General features: G+C 38.3%; 1 protein-coding gene across 5 annotated transcripts in view; it reads right to left on the bottom strand.

Moving 5' to 3' along the window:
• CYB5R4 (cytochrome b5 reductase 4) overlaps positions 1 to 17607 on the bottom strand; it is an 84982-nt gene that overhangs the window by 35836 nt on the left and 31539 nt on the right. For 4 of the 5 annotated variants that reach the window (XM_082405872.1, XM_082405870.1, XM_082405869.1 and 1 more), the window contains exons 4-6: positions 15906 to 15987; positions 2718 to 2747; positions 498 to 558 (exon numbers count right to left, since the gene is read on the bottom strand). In XM_082405872.1, the coding sequence (XP_082261998.1) occupies positions 498 to 558; positions 2718 to 2747; positions 15906 to 15987 (173 nt within the window). The remainder of the gene's footprint in view (positions 1 to 497; positions 559 to 2717; positions 2748 to 15905; positions 15988 to 17607) is intronic. The other variant, XM_082405868.1, reaches the window with a different exon arrangement.

The following is a 17607-nucleotide window of genomic DNA, read 5'->3' as shown; positions in this document are numbered from 1 at the left end:
AAAAATGCTTTTGCAGAATCTTTCAGGACATAGGAAATTGATCACAGAATATACTGTAACACCGTATTATCAAAATAGAATAGTATGGAAATAGGTATGACATGAATAAACTGTGTGGAATAAACCAAATATTAAGAGTCTATATCCAGGGTTGATGGGATTACAACTGATTTTATCACTTTCTTTTGTATTTCTCTGTATTTTCCAAGTTTTCTACCATGAATGTATATTTTATAATCAGAAAAAATAGTTCTGAATAGTTCTTTTTTAAAGTTGTGGTGTTTAAAATGGGTTAAACTTCAGTTATGTTAAAAATTCATATTTATGGAACAGCTCATTCTCCAACAATGCCTGATAAATGAGGCACTGCAGTTCTTGGGTCAAAGAAGCATAATTAATATAATAAGCAATAAATCAAACTTAGAGCCATTTTTTTAATGTGTATATTTTGGTGTCGAACTGATTAAGCTTTAAAAAAGTAAAACAAGAATGCATACCTTGGAGAACTAGGTCCTTCTTTGGCAAGTGGATCTGTCACTTGGCTCTTGGGAAGCATGCCTTCACAAAGAAAAACAAACAAAATAGCTACAGTTCATCTATGTAGCATTTTTCTTTTTTTCCCCCATCTTTTCAGTAAACTTCTTATTGAAATATTATAAAAGGACACAAGTCATAAATGTACTACTCAATGGATTTTCATAAGTAAAACATACTCTTGTAGCCAGCACCTCCCTGTGCCCCCTTCCACTCAGCGCCCCTCCCCCAAGGGTAACCACTCTTCTTTTAACATCATGATTAGTTTTTGCCTGCATTTGGCCTTTATAAAAAATGGAATCATAAAATATGTTCTCTTTTGGTCTGGCTTTTTTGGTCCAGCTCTATAGACGTTTCAGTTAATGTCAAATCAGCATGATTAATAGTAAACAATAAACCAGGTCTGGAGCTTTCTGAGATTTTATCCAGGATGCTGAATACGTCAGCAGTTTGTTCCTTTTTATTACTGAGTATTACTACACTGTATGAACATAGCATATACCGGAATCTATTCATTCTCCTGTTGATGGACATTTGGGCAGTTTTTAGCTATTACGTAGAGTGCTGTTATAAATGTTCTTGTACATGTATATACATTCTTAAAGAACATCCATCTACATTTCTGGTAGGTATATAGGACATGTGTATGTTTAGCTTTAGTAAATACTGCTACCCAGTTTTCCAAAGTGGTCATACCAATTGACACTTTCTACCAGAAGTGTGTGGGAGCCCTGTTGCTCCACCACCTTGCTGACACGTGGCATTCTGTCTTTTTTCATTTTAGACATTCTTGTGGATGTGCCCCAGCATCAAATTTTATATTTTTATTTTTATTTTTTTAAAGATTTAATTTTTAATTTATTTTTGGCTGCACTGGGTCTTCGTTGCTGCATGCGGGCTTTCTCTAGTTGTGGCGAGCAGGGGCTACTCTTTGTTGTGGTGCACGGGCTTCTCACTGCGGTGGCTTCTCTTGTTGTGGAGCACGGGCTCTAGGCACACAGGCTTCAGCAGCTGTGGCTCATGAGCTCTAGAGCACAGGCTCAGTAGTTGTGGCGCACGGGCTTAGTTGCTCCGCAGCATGCGGGATCTTCCCGGACCAGGGCTCGAACCAGTGTCCCCTGCATTGGCAGGAGGATTCTTAACCTCTGCGCCACCAGGGAAGTCCTCAACATCGCATTTTCAAGGCTCTGGTTTTCTCATTGTTTTCGAAAACTCTGAGAACACGGAAGAGCTCCAAAGATACTATCAGTGATACTATCAGACAAACAACTTCAGGTGTTACATCACAAATTGCATAAAGTAGTCTACCATAAGACAATCTTTTCTAGTTAAAAAAGAAAAGGTAATTCATCTGGCAATCCAGCTTATTAGCTGAATTTCTATAACTTTCTTGTGCAAACAGGGAGAAAAAAACCCCCAATTTTTAAACATACATTAGTAACACGGTTCAGTCAGAGTAGCCCCGTGCATTTCGTAAGTGTCATACCAAACTTTTCTGGGGGGTTAGCGGCAGTGTCAGTCATAATTCCAAGTCATAGTGAACGGCCGAGGAAGCCAGAGCCGCCGAGCCCAGAGGAGGGGAGATTAATAGGCTGGCTACTCAGCATCTGTGTAGACACTGGAAGAGCGCCCGTGCCTGAGGGAGGGACCCGTTCAGCCTGGCCTCTGAGGGTGGAACTCCTAGTCACCATGAGTATTCAAGCTGAGGGCAGATGAACACATGTTCAGGGATGTTACAGAAGGGACTATGGTAAGAGTCAGGGCTGTTCGATGCTTTGTGACCCCCTAGAGGGGTGGGAAAGGGAGGCTCAAGAGGGAGGGCATATGGGGAGATATATGTATGCATATGGCGGATTCACTTTGTTGTACAGCAGAAACTAACAACACTGTAAAGCAATTATACTCCAGTAAAGATATATATAAAAAAAAGAATGTAAACAGTAATTACACTCCTGAAAAAAATCCATCCTATAAAATAAAAACATCAGTATATATAGATAAAAAAAAAAGGAGGGCTGCAATAAGGGATCTACAAAGTTCTCTGCCAAATCCTCTAAGCTTAGGCAAGTAAACACATCCTTTGTATAAAAAATATCTAAATACCCCAAATAATTCTGTGAGGCAATATTGTACACAGTCATGTGAATATGATTCATTTTTTACTATAAATGTATATGACTTACCGTTTAAGAGTTTCTTTTCCTCATGATAGTCTGTACAGTGGTTTAGAAAAAAAGTTAGGTAAGAATATTGTAACATCAGAGAGAAGATCGGTTAATATTATTGAGTTAAAGATAACAGCCCTCTTCTTGAAGGGCTTTCTTCCGAGGCCTGAGGAGAGAAACAAGGCTGATAAACAGATGGCCTATGCTTTAAGTAAGAAATTTCATCTCTGAAGACTGCAGGCCATTTCTGCAGGCGTTTGTCTACCATTTCACTGGGCTTTTTCCTCCTCCTTTGGACATTCTTGTTGTAATATCTTGGTTAATTTCTTTAGAAAGCACATAAAGACCCAAGTTTTGTCCTTGTCATCATATTCTGAATTAGTCAAAACTATCCAAAGTTTATTAGATTACACTTTATATATGAAACATATATATTAACCCAAAGAAAGACACCTTATTATCTTTCCTATCTAGGTGAGCAGTTAAAATGATTATTATTACTCCAAATTTAAATGGCCAAAATGCTGAAAATATGTTAAGACTTTCACTTGTATATCAGTGCAATCAATCATTAGGGGTACAAGCCAGAAAAAAATTTAATGGGTGTTTTCTTTCAGGATGGCAGCCAGCTCACAAATCTATATTATATTTTGATCACCACAAGTTTTATAACCATATGTCAAAATAAAACCCTCAGCAAGTTGCCAGAGTTTAAAAAAAAAAAAAGAATGCCAAGCTAACACAAAATATTCAAGTAGTAAACTAAATTGATAGACATTAATTGTTAAGGTGACATCATCTTGTTTTATAGAAAAAGAAACCAAAGTACGTATATCAAAGCTTTCAAATTTTTTTATGTTCTGATTTTCAATCAACCAGAGATCTGATAATTACTACCACTTCACTCACATGCTATAAAATACCCATGATTAAGGAGGTCAGATAACCATTCTTTTTATTTTCCCCTTTTTACCGAAATAAGTTCATAGCTGAAAGGGATCTTAACAACATACACCAAATTATCATCCGCTCCCCTCATTTAAGGCTGAAAATCAGAGGTCAGGACTTGAATGAACCCCACAGCTCTTTAGCAGCAAAGCCAAGATTAAACTTCATCTCCCCTGAAACTAAGTGCCATTTTTCTTAACATGCCATTGTGAGAGATAATACTTTCTGAAAAGACACAGGACCTAAAAACCATTTAAATTATGCCTCAAAATGAGCTTTGTTTTTCAACTGCCAGATGAAAATCTTAGTCATTAGTTTGCAAGGGATCACTGATGTCCCTGCTTGCTGACTTACTTTCATATAATTTCATCTGCCTTTGCTACTGCAGTTGTGATCATTTGTTTTATCAATATCTTAGAACAAATAGCAAACTCACAGTAACATAAGTAAATTAAACCTAGTTTCAGTGTACAACATAGTTGGCAGTTTGATGAATCTCATTTATCATGTAAAACAGCTTGTTTTTATCTAAGAGGCTCACAGATTTTGAAAACTTGTCCCCAGGGAATTTGTTTCTAGGGAAAAAATATGTCATCTCATATGATTACTTCCTGTCTGATGTGAATTGATTTGAACCTGTCAGAACTTTATGGATCCTGCTAAGTTATTCATTTTTTTCTGAGTCCTTTTTTCTTTAATACAAGAAGTACCAGTAGGAAGAGAACATCTACCTAAATGATATAAAATAACTTTAAAACTCCACCTAGTGTACTTTTGTAACTCTTTTTGAAAACTGAGTCACAGAAATAAGTGAGTATTTTTTTTTTTACTATTAAGCACATTTACATCAGAGTTACTCTAGGCACATGAGATACTTTCCTCTCTAACAAGAAATCTAACACTGTCTTGATAAGTAATTCCATCATTTGGTTGGCTCCATGGCCAAGAAAATTTGCATCTTCTTATAATATTGGTTAGACTGCATTACTCTGATCAGAGCCTCTGCTTTCTGGAAAGGTCAGAGTCCTTCAGAAGGCTGGAGCTGTGATCTATCAGCACTCAACTTTTCTTTGGTAAGAGGGCTGGTGACAATTTTTAATTGTGACCCCAATCTAGTTTACCTCTTCTAAGTGGAGCCACAGAAGGATCCCCTGGGATGAGGAAAGTTAAAAAACAAGCAAACAAACAAACAAACCCTGTCTTACTAGTATACTCACTCATTTAACAAATACCTGTTGACCATCATCTTAATAGGGATAGTGACACAATATGAAACCCTTTGGATAAAAAGTTAGGAAAATACGACTATATGTTCAGTTTGCTTATACATGCGTAAAGATGATTTGGAAGGATCACAATAACACGGTTACCTGCATCTGTGCACAGGAGGGAAAAGGGTAGGTGGGAGACAAAGGTATGACCATGGCACTTCTCATTCTGGAATCATGTGAATGCATTACTGAAAAAATTAAATGAACTAAATTGAAAACTTCAATATGGTCTTTTCAATATGATACGACAAATGTTTTAAAAGAGATATATAGAAGGTGGTATGGAAGGACAGGGATGAGGGAGGGCATTGCTACTTGGAATTTGAAAGGACTTCATTGAGGAAATAATATTTTAGCTACATTTTGAAAATATGTATGCATTTGTCAGGAGGCCCTGAACAAAAACATTCTAGGAAGACAAACACTGCACTTTCATATCTGAATGTCATATTTATCCGTAGCTACATACCCCATCTTCCTTTCTCACTCCAAAAGGCCGTTGTCACGTAACCATCAGATAGGAGCTCCGTCTTATTACCAGGGATCTTAGTCACAAAATCCAAAGTGTACCATTCCATGTTCCCTTTACTGCTTTGCCTGGCCAGAAGACTCCCTGGTTCTCTACAATGTGTTTAATAACCATTTTTCTCCAGAAATTCTTCCTCATCTCTAAAGAGAACTAACTCTTCATAACACACTGAGGCCTAATTCTTGGTTTTGTTTCCAAAGTCATAAACTCATTTCTCAAATTCTATAAAATTTAATAATTTATGTATTTCTAAACTACCCTTCTCTTTTACTCTCCTTAATTTATCTATGTTAAGTATCTTCTGAATCATCTTCAAATTTTGTACATCTCTCAAACTTCAAGGCCCAGAAGTTTACTCCTTATCCTAGAAGTAGTCTACTAGCAGAATTAAAATAAAGGTTTAATAGTTCAAACACATACTCTGAAAAATTCCAGGATTAAAAAGTTCTAAAAGTGCCAGAGTATATAGTTACTTATTCCTGGTCAGTTTTTCTCTCCACTATTCATTTAACTAATCACAGCAAATACTGCATTTTTAGAAGTTTGTATTTTCTGTTTTCAAGGCTATACTTGTCATTTTTTATTCAGTTCTCCAATTTATTAGTTATTTTCTACTCTTGTCCTATCCTCAGAGGGATTAACCACTCCTTCCTTATTTGGTATTACCTATACACAAATATACACATGTTCAAAAATCATTTTTCAGGACTTCCCTGGTGGTCCAGTGGCTAAGATTCCACGCTCCCAATGCAGGGGGCCCGGGTTCGATCCCACATGCCGCAACTAAAGATCCCGCGTGCTGCAACTAAGACCCGACACGGCCAAATAAATCAATAAATAAATATTTTTAGAACAACACTTTAAAAACAATCATTTCTCTCTGAAAACAAAACAAATACTAACTTAAACCAAACACTGGCCAGTCACAATCATACAGCAAGACCCACTTCCTGCTCAGGTCTGCATCTGCCCCCTGACCAGGGACTTCTCACCCCCCATTTTTAATTACCTGTCCCTTATATCTTTCTGGCAGGAATCACTCAGACAGTGGGACCTATAGCACAAAAGCAAATGAAGGCAGCCTGGCTGAGAAAGCAAATCTGCTCAGCCAGTAAAGTCCACTTCATCATGACACCCGCCCCTTTCTCTCCACTAGTAACTGTCTTGCTTCCCCCGTACTGAGCCTCTGAGCTTGTGTTCTGTCCACCCACTTGAGCCCTGAACTGTCCCCATTTTATCAATGAGGAAACGGTAGCTCCTAGAAGAGGGAACTTTGACTGACTATACAGAAGCTGACCTCCCAGCTGGCAGCCAGCCCACCCAATTAGTGATGCCACTAACACCATCATTTTTAAGAATAAAAAACTAATTCATATATGAGGGTTTCTCCATGTCAGCACTAGGAACACTTGGGGCCAGATGATTCTTCGTTGTGGGGGTGTATCCTGTGCCTTGTAGGGCATTTAGCAGCACCCCTGACCTGTCCTCTACCCACGGGAATGCCAGTAGCATCTAGTTCAGCTGTGACAACCAAATCATCTCCAGACATTGCCAAATGTCCACTGGGGAGCAAACTCAACCCAGTTTAAGAACCACTGGCATATACCAAAGAGAAATAAATTATTTGCAAGAGGATAACTTTAATGAGGTGATTTTCTGCCTTACAAAAGGAAGCACCCAGGATTTCTCTCAATGGTGGGCTTCTCCTATTAAATAACTGTAGCCTTTAAGGAAGGTACATATACCTACAAGCCTCAGGATCTTCCCTTTTAAACTGAGGGTGTTAGAACAGCTCTAAATCCCTCTTCCACCTCAAAAGTATTCTACTGATCTATGGTTCTAAGTGCTTTATAGTCAGCAAGTGCTTGTGAAAACTAAAAACATAAAGTATTAGAAGCCATGATAAAACAATGAGAAATTAAGAAGAAACATTCCTGACACTGGGCTATGCCATTAGAAAATGTGACTATTTTACAGAATGGCCATCATTAAAAACTCTACAGATAACGAATGCTGGAGAGGAGAGGATGTGGAGAAAAGGGAACCCTCCTACACTGTGGGTAGGAATGTAAACTGGTGCAGCCACTATGGAAAACAGTATGGAGGTTCCTCAGAAAACTAACAGTAGAGCTACCATATGATCCAGCAATCCCACTCCTGGGCATAAATCTGGAAAAAACTCTAATTCAAAAAGATACATGCACCCCTATGTTCACAGCAGCACTATTCACAATAGCCAAGACATGGAAACAACCTAAATATCCATCGAGAGATGAGTGGATAAAGAAGATGTGGTACATATATACAATGGAATATTACTCAGCCATAAAAAAGAATGAAATAATGCCATTTGCAGCAACATGGATGGACCTAGAGATTATCATACTAAGTGAAGTAAGCCAGAACAAGAAAGACAAATACCATGATATCACTTATATGTGGAATCTAAAATATGACACAAATGAACCTATCTATGAAACAGAAAAAGACTCATAGAGAACAGACTGGTGGTTGCCAAGGGGGAGAGGGTGGGGGAGGGATGGAGTGGAGGTTGGGTTTAGCAGATGGAAGCTTTTATATATAGAACTGGATAAACAACAAGGTCCTACTGTACAGCACAGAGAACTATATTCAATAGCCTATGATAAATCATAATGGAAAAGAATATTAAAAAAAAGAATGTGTATGTATGTGTGTATATATATAACTAAATCACTTTTCTGTACAGCAGAAATTAACACAATATTGTAAATCAACTATATTTCAATAAAAATATATATATATAAAGAAAATGTGACTATTTAAAAAATATAATATATTAAAATTTTAAGAGTACATTTATGATCTGGAACAGTGCTGTCCAGAAGAAATATAATGCAAGCCACAAATATAATTTAAAATTTTCTAATAACCACATTAACAATGTACCAAGAAACGGGTCAAATTAATTTTAATAATATATTTTTACTTAATGCAACATATCCAGAATCTTGTCATTTCAACATGTAATCAATGTAAAGTTATTAGATATTTTACATTCTTTTTTTCATCCTAAATTTTGAAATGCAGTATTTTACGCTTGTAGCACATCTCAGTTTGGAGAGTATTTCCGTACTCAATAGCAGCCACATGTGGCCAGTGGCTGTAATAATGACAGCAAAGGACTAAAAAAAGGGCAAAAAGAACATTTGTCATCTTTGCCAGAGAATGAAGTGTTCCACATTTGGAATCAATAACTGAAGCTCACCTTTTCAAGCAAAGTTTCTCCCTTTATTCATTATTGGTATCTTTCTAAAGCACAATACAAACCACAATACTTTTTAAACAAAGGATTATAAAAAAACCCACTGATTCTTCTCTTGATAAGGACCCATTATGTGTTTTATATTCTGACAATGTTAGCTCTTCTGTGTTCTTCCCAGATACCACTCCTACCCTAGAAGCCAGTAGATAAATGGAAAACTGTCCTCCCAGGACTGCTCAGCTGTGGGGATGCCTACAAAATGCTACTTCTGGCTCCTCTCTGCACTGGGGTCTGGCAGGTCACCCCACCTAAAAGATGGTGTCAAGGATCTCGTATTGAAAGAAGCCCATATATAACATTTCTCTACAGTATATCCATCACCCCCGAAACCCCCTATAAATCCTCATGTCAGCAAGTCTCCACCTACTGTTTCCACTTCGTCTCTGTTTTCATCCTCTATTCCTACTTAATCTGTTTTCATCCTCTATTCCCACTTCATCTCTGATTACACCTCTGTTACCATTTCATCTAGAAGCTCTAGTTGTAGAGTGAACATAGTCTCTAGTTTGCTACAGTTACAGTTTACTGCCTGCCCCCTGTTGTCTCAGTGTAACTACTAATAGAGGCTCCATTCATTCTCCAGTCTGCCCCAGTTTGGACAATTACATGGTCACCCCATCTAATAGTTTCTATCCTTAAGTCTCACGCCAGCAGACTTCAAGGATCAATCTCTGCCTGTAGATGAAAGGCACAGGAGGTACTGTTAAAACAACATTCACTTTAATTATCATGAACATTCTTGACACATTAAACCTTTCTCTTTAGTTACTTTGTCCCTTTCATATGATCTACTAGTTCTGGTTAGCTTGGAGTTCAGACTGTATCTTGCTGGATCTTAAGTCTCTACTGTTCCAAAAAACCCGATCCATTTACTTGCAGTCAACAACTTTCCTGATTTGTAAAATTCTTGTCTTTGCTTCCTAATGCCTTGCAAGTTCTCTCACATCACTACCTGCTACTGGTCTCATCCTAGCAAAACACTTATAATCCAAAAAGGCTTGAGAGTGAAACAGAGATTCATAAACATGTTCTCACATGCCCTGTCAATAATAATGATAATACTTAATTTTTCCCAGAAGCAGAGCCATGGTAAGACACGTGCTGATAATTATAGAGATACAAAGGAATAGAAAATGTAAGCAGCCTCAGTATTGTAGGAGCAGAGGAGCAAAAGTAGCCACCACAGCAATAACCACTTCTACTATTCCCACCACCTGTTGCTTCTAATGCATCAGGTGGTTAGCAAACATTATTTAATCCTCACAGTGACTTTGAGATGTTTCATTCTTAGACCCCATTTCACTGCTGAGCAAAAACACTCAGCTCTGTTAACTGATGCTGAAGATCAACAGCTTATGAGTGTAATTTGAGGCGGAGATGAGATCTGAAGCCATGTTAGTTTCTGTGAAACTTGTGCTCTTTCTACGGATCATGCAGCCTCAGGAACCAATCCCAGGGCCAGAGACAGTGTGAAAAAGGAAACTTTTAATTTATGACTACACAGTATCTCAGAGTCTATTTCTCATTCTGGATAAGAAATATGTTTGCACTTCCCTGAACCAGGTGGTGAGAAGGAGAAGGAATATTCATTATGGTTTAGTTCTCCACCATTAGGATTTAGTCAGAAATCCCAGTTTCCTCAACCCTTCTGATTTTGGTTTCATAAATCTGTTTGTCTTTGTTAGTCTTAACTACCTTCATTTCATCCTTGTTACTGAATGACTTTAGGTTGTCAGTTGCTCTCCCTCAGAACTTTCAAGATACTGCTCTCTTTGTCTCCTATTGATGTTCTAGTAAATTAGCAGTAACAGCCAGTAAATTACACTAGTAAATCAGCTGTCAATTTACTAATCACTGGTTTGTTAGTAAACCTCTCTCTCTCTGGCTGTTGTCTTTGGTGTTCTGCAGTTTTACCATGAATAGTCTATGTGTGGATTTCTTTTTATTTATCTTGATTGGGGATTTGCTGAACTTGCTAAATCTGAGATTTGTGATTTACCAGTTCTGGAAAAGTCTCAGCCATTCAGATGTTGCCTCTTCCTCATTCTCACTACTACTTCCTTCTGGAAATCTGATGACAACTGTTAGATCTTATCGCTCTATCCTCCGCGTCTCTTGCATATTTTTCTATCATTTTGTTTCTATGCACCACGTTCTGTTCAACGTCTGCTGCTCAGTCTGGCAGTTCACTCAACTCTTCTACTACGTCTAAACTCTAACTATTCATGCTATGCACTTTTTAATCTCACCAGCTCCATTTTTCATTTCTAGGAGTTCTATTTTTTTTTCAATTTTACATGATTATTTTAGCAGTCTCTTGCTTTACTCATGTTACCAATGCATTCTTATTTTCCTAATCACTTCAAACATAATTATTTTTATTCATAATTATTTTTATAATTACTCGTATACAAATAATAAAGTCCAAGGGGTGAAATTCTGCTTTTGTTTCTGCTGACTTGCTTCCTCAAGTGTTGTTTAATTTTTCTACTGTACATTAATAACTGGTGATGTGACCCTGTGGGAATTTTAAGGGTTTTAGGTTGAAAGTTTGTTCCACCATTAAAAATGTGTACATAAATCTGCCAAGCAGGCAGGGAAACCAGTAATAGGAGACCATCTTATTTCTCGGTTTGAGGTTTCTAAGACCACATAGGTGGTATATATATTTGAATTCCCAACTCTTACGCGGGCAAGACTGTGGTTACAAATTCTCAAAGGAGATTTCTCTTTCCTCTCCTCCATCACCTCATAAACAAGGTCAAGGCAGACTATCCTGTCATCTCCCTTTGTTGTTGCGCAGATTTCTTTTCAAGCCTTCCCATTTCACTGATCATATAGACTTCAAGAGTCAAGCCACAGGCAGGGATCTCAGCTCCAACTCCCTGCCTTTACAGACCCAAGATCCGGTCTCCCATTTCCTATGTGACCATTAAAATTCCCATGTGGCTCTACGTTCCAAGTATCTGATAAGTGCTTTGGGGAAATGGAGGCATCAGAACGAGCTTATCATCCTGGACTGCTGCTTCTAGCACCCTCCTTTTTTTTTTTTTAAATGAAATATCTGGGGACTTCCTTGTGGAATCTGCTCATTTTAAACGGTGTTTGCCGTATTTGATGAAACATTTTGAAGATTATCTGTCTTTCATTTCCAGGGAGGAAGGAAGGAAACCGTTAAAGTCCTTTTATTAATTTCATGTCTCCTATGACACAGAAGCCTAAGGAGCTGGCACGCTTTCTGACCACACTGAACGGTATTACAGAGAAGCACATGACCTTTAGTACCGGACTGTGTAAACAAGATATGTAATGTTCAGGATGAGGTAAAATTAGTCAGTTAGAAGTTTTCATTAAGAACATGGCCCCTGCTGGCAGTGAATAGGTGAACTCAGGAGCAATTAAGAGAAGAAAGGGATTTGTTTACAAAAGTAAACTGGTTTGGAAGAACTGCCAGACACTAAAGTTCAAACTAGTTTGCTTTTGGTATACACGCAGACCTCATTTTATCGTGCTTTGCTTTACTGCACTTCACGGATACTGCGTTTTTTAAAATTGAAGGTTTGGGGCAATCCCGCATTGAGCAAGTCTATTGGTGCCATTTTTCCAACCGCATTTGCTCGCTTCATGATTCTAGGGCACGTTTTGGTAATTCGGGCAATATTTCAAAGTTTTTCATCATTATTGTATTTGTTATGGTGATCTGTGAGCAGTGACCTGATGTTACCATTGTAATTATTTTGAGGCACCACAAACTGCACCCACATAAGACTGCAAATTCAATCTATAAATATATGTGTGATCTGACTACTCCATCGACTGGCCATTTCTCCATCTCTCTTCCTCTCCTTGGGCCGCCCTATTCCCGGGACACAACAATCTGAAATTAGGCCCATTAATACAACCCTGCAATGGCCTCTAAGTGCTCAAGTGCATGGAAGAGTCCCACGACTCTCACTTTAAATCAAAAACTAGAAATGATTAGGCTTAGTGAGGAAGGCATGTCAAAAGCCAAGACAGTCTGAAAGCTAGGCCTCTTATACCAAACGGTCGGCCAAAGTGTGAATGCAAAGGGAAAGTTCTTGAAGAAAATCAAAAGTGCTACTCCAGGAAAGCAAAACAGACTTACTGCTGACATGGAGAAAGTGTTAGTGATCTGGATAGAAGATTAAACCAGCCACGATATTCCCTTCAGCCAAAGCCTAATTCAGAGCAAGACCCTAATCTCTTCAATTCTATGAAGGTCGAGAGAGGAGAGGAAGGTACAGAAGAAAAGTATGAAGCTAGCAGAGGTCGGTTCATGAGGTTTAAGGAAAGAAGCCATCTCTATAACATAAAAGTTCAGAGTGAAGCAGCAAGAGCTGATGTAGAAGCTGTAGCATGTTATCCAGAAGATCTAGGAAGATAATTAATGAAGGTGGCTACACTAAACAACAGATTTTCAATGTAGATGAAACAGCCTTCTACTGGAAGAAGATGCCATCTAGGACCTTCATAGCTAGAGAGGAGAAGTCAATGCCTGGCTTCAATGCTTCAAAGGACAGGCTGACTCTCTTGTTAGGGGCTGATGCAGCTGCTGACTTGAAGTTGAAGCCAGGGCTCACTTAACCGTTCTGAAAATCTTAGGGCCCTTAAGAACTATGCTAAATCTACTCTGCCTGTGCTCTATAAATGGAATAATATAAAGCATATCTGTTTATAATATGGTTTACTGAATATTTTAACCCCACTGTTGAAAACTACTGCTCATAAAAGAAAGATTCCTTTCAAAATGTTACTGCTCACTGACAATGCACCTGGTCACCCAGGATGTCTGATGGAGATGTTCAATGAGACTCATGTTGTTTTCACGCCTGCTGACACGACATCCATTCTGCGCCCTGTGGATCAAGGAGTCATTTAGACTTTCAAGTCCTATTATTTAAAGAATACATTTTGTAAGGCTACAGCTGCCACAGATAGTGACTCCTCTGATGCACCCGGGCAAAGTCAATTGAAAACCTTCTGGAAAAGAGTCACTATTCTAGATGCCATCAAGAACATTCCTGATTCACGGGAACAGGTCAAAATATCAACATTAACAGGAGATTGGAAGAAGTTGATTCTAACCCTCCTGGATGACTTTGAGGGGTTCAGGACTGCAGTGGAGGAAGTAATTGCAGTCATGGTAGAAACAGCAAGAGAACTGGAATTAGAGGTGGAGCCTGAAGATGTGACTGACTTGCTACAATTTCATGATAAAACTTGAACGAATGAGGAGTTGCTTCTTATGGATGAGCAAAGAAAGTGGTTCCTGAGACGGAATCTACTCCTGGTGCAGATGCTGGTAAGATTGTTGAAATGACAACAAAGAATTTAGAATACTACAGAAACTTAGCTGATAAAGCAGCAGCAGCGTTTGAGAGGGCTGACTGATTTTGAAAGAAGTCCTACTGTGGGTAAAATGCTACCAAACAGGTCTGCATTCTACAGAAAAATCGTCACGAAAGGAAGAATCAATCAACGTGGCAAACTTCACTGCTGTCTTATCTTAAGAAGTTGCCATGGCTACCCCAATTTCAGCAGCCACCACCCTGCTCGGTCAGCAGCCATCAGCATCAAGGCAAGACCCTCCACCAGCAAAAAGATTATGACTCTCTGAAGGCTCAGATGATGGTCAGCTTTTCTCAGTAACAAAGTGTCTTAAAATTAAGGTATGTACATTGTTTTTTCAGACATACTGCTATTGCACATTTAATAGACTGGAGTAGAGTGTAAACATAACTTTTATGTGCACTGGGAAACCAAAAAATTCATGTGACTTGCTTTATTGCAATATTTGCTTTATAGCAGTGGTCTGGAACTGAACCCGCAATACTTCCGAAGTATGCCTGTATGCATGTACTGCTTATTTGTTTTATAGCAAGAGAAAGAAAAAAATCCTTTTTGAGCCTCTGTTACATTCATGCTAATTTACTCACATTAATTCTTAGCCCTATGAAACTGTGTACAGATGAAAAAACTTGAGGCTCAGAGACAGAAACTGCCATCTTTATGGCACAGCCAATAGGCCATGGAGCTAGTGTTCAAATCTAGGTACGCCTGTGCTATTTCTATACAGCTGACACAGGCCTCTAACAATAAGGCCTTGAAATACAAAACTCACTGAACTAAATAAATAGTAGCAGAGTCAGTTCAAACAAGCCAATGTATTCTTAATTTGGATGTCAAAATCAGGAGTTGTTCAAAAGAAAAGACTCCGTTCCATCCACAGTAAAGGATTTAAGCAAAGTACTCCTGCTACTCCAATTGCCTGTCTAAACTTTTCAAAGGGCGCTCTTCCAAAAGAAGCTTAGGAGGAAAGAGATGATCTCCAACACCATGCCGATTGTAGAGTGGCAGTTTGGAAGGTAAGGGAAAGAAATCATTTTTTTGTTTGTTTGTTTTGTTTTTTTAACATTTATTTATTTATTTGGCTGCACCAGGTCTTAGTTGCAGCACATGGGATCTTCGTTCCAGTGTATGGGATCTTTAGTTGCGGCACGTGGGATCTCAGTTGTGGCATGCGTGCGGGATCTAGTTCCCTGACCAGGGATCGAACCCAGGCGCCCTGCATTGGGAGCACAGAGTCTTAACTGCTGGACCACCAGGGAAGTCCCAAGCAATCGGTTTTTTTAAAAGTACTTTAAAATCAGTTTTTATGGTAAAGAGTCAAGCAGTGGAAAAGTTCAAGGCAAATGGGAGACAAAGCTGAGAGGGGAAATTTTACTGTATAACTTTTTATATTTTCTGATTTTTGAGTCGTGAATACAATTACATATTCAAAAAAATTAAATTTTAGGAAACTAGTCTAAAAGTCACCTCTAACCAACTGTTCGAGCTACTCTATGTAACAAGAGAATAAAAGACTAATGAAAACTAAGTAAATAAAGTTCTTTCACTTCCATTATGCTTATTCTCCACACTACGAATGTTCTCTCAAAACATGCCAAATTTTTAAGGTAAAGTCATTGTTTCATTCTAAAGAACTAAAGTAAAATCTTTACAGTGGCTAGAACAGGAGCCCAGTGAAATGAGAACAATTTAGTGATTTCTTTAAATCTATTTGCTGAAATCCACCTAAAAGACGGTCCATGTGTATCACACATCAATGCCAGTTTAGCCCTGGCTCCACGTACCTTTAGGAAAAGCAGGTTTAACGGCCATCCTGCCAACCAGGCATTCTTTCAGCATGGATTCATAGTTGACCCAACGATGAACCTGGTGTGGGAGAAAAATAGCAGAAAAGCAACATGACTCTAACTCCATGAGATGCCCTAATTTTCTTCTGATGAAAACTAAATATTCTTACACGGCTCTGAAAAACTAAGAAGCAGATTCAATTAGCCAACAAGGGAGTGACAAAATGGGAGCATATATAGGGACTTTAGAACAATGTTCTCAAAGTGTTGTCTACAGACCTCTGGAGGTTCCTGACGCCCTTTCAGATACCCACGAGGTCTCGATTAGTTTCATAATAATACTAAGATGTTATCTGCCTTTTTCACTGTATTGACATTTGCAGTGATGTTGAAGTAGCAATGGTGGGTAAAACAGTTTGCATCTTAGCACAAATCAAGGCAGTGGTCTCAATCATTACATTGTTTACCACCACAGACCCACGGGGCTGGAGGGAGTTGGTTTCATTTAAGAATACCCTTCATGAAGTAGAAAAAACAATTAATTTTCTTAAACCTCAACCCTTGGTTACAGGTCTTTTTCATATGCTGCGTGACAAAATGGGAAGTTCTCAAAAACACTTCTGCTGCTAAGTAAGACGGTTGCCGCGAGGAAAAACACTTAGGCAACTGTTTGATTTGCCTATTAAACTGTGTTTTTTCTTGACAGGCTGTTTATCCATAAAAGAAAAAGAATGACCTATAAACTAGTTACTCAGACTTGGGTATCTGATAGACATTTTCTTCTAAATGAACAAAGTGAGACTGTCACTTCAAGGGAAACAACTGACAGTATTTGTTGCCAGAATTACTAGTGGGAATTAAATTTAAACAACCTTTCTGGGGGGGCACCTTCTCAATATATATTAAAAGCCTTAAAATATGCAGCTCTTCCCCTCAGTAATTCAGGAATTTACCCGAGAAAATATTTGCATAAACACAAAGATGCAGGCACCAGGATACTCATCATAGCACTAGTTATATTAGCAAAATATTGGGAACAACCTAGGAGTCCAATTGTAAATAACCAGTAAAGGAAAATCATAATATATTATTCCATAAACGCTATATAATCACTAAACAATCAGGTCAAATAATACCGATACCAGAATCTTTATGTATGTTCCTGAGTAAATAAATATACACTAAAATAGCAAATATGTAAAAAATATATATGTAATTATAAATGCACACTGATTAATATAAATTGAAATTTTATTTACCAAATAGTTATGGAGTCTCCAATAATGTGTAAAGCACCATCTCTGGGGCTATGGGGTTGGGTAGAATTTTAACAGATAGATGAAGGAGAAGGATATTCAAGGAGACAAAGGTATGGGGTTTGTCAATCATGGAACTGGTGATTTGCTCAAAGCACTTCAGTTCCAAAGCAAGTTGCATGTTGAGAATATTTACCTTGATACATTATTTTTAGGCCCTCAAATGCCAGACGAATGACTTTGAATTTATTACACTGTCAATGGTGAGCCTCTGAAACTTGTAGAGCAAGGTGCTAAGACGACTGTCTTTAAGAATACTATTCTAGCTGTCATGTTATCTAAATGGGTACTGAAGGTAAAGATACCGGGACAGTATTAAAATATTAGGACTAGAGAGGGTGATGATGACTTGACCTAAAGGCAGTGGGAAGAGAGAAAAGGTG

The sequence above is a fragment of the Balaenoptera borealis genome (assembly GCF_965194805.1).
Source record: "Balaenoptera borealis genome assembly, chromosome: 9".
In the NCBI taxonomy this organism is placed as follows: Eukaryota; Metazoa; Chordata; class Mammalia; order Artiodactyla; family Balaenopteridae; genus Balaenoptera; species Balaenoptera borealis.
Note: the sequence above shows the minus strand (reverse complement) of the source record. Positions and strands in the feature narration are given on the sequence as shown.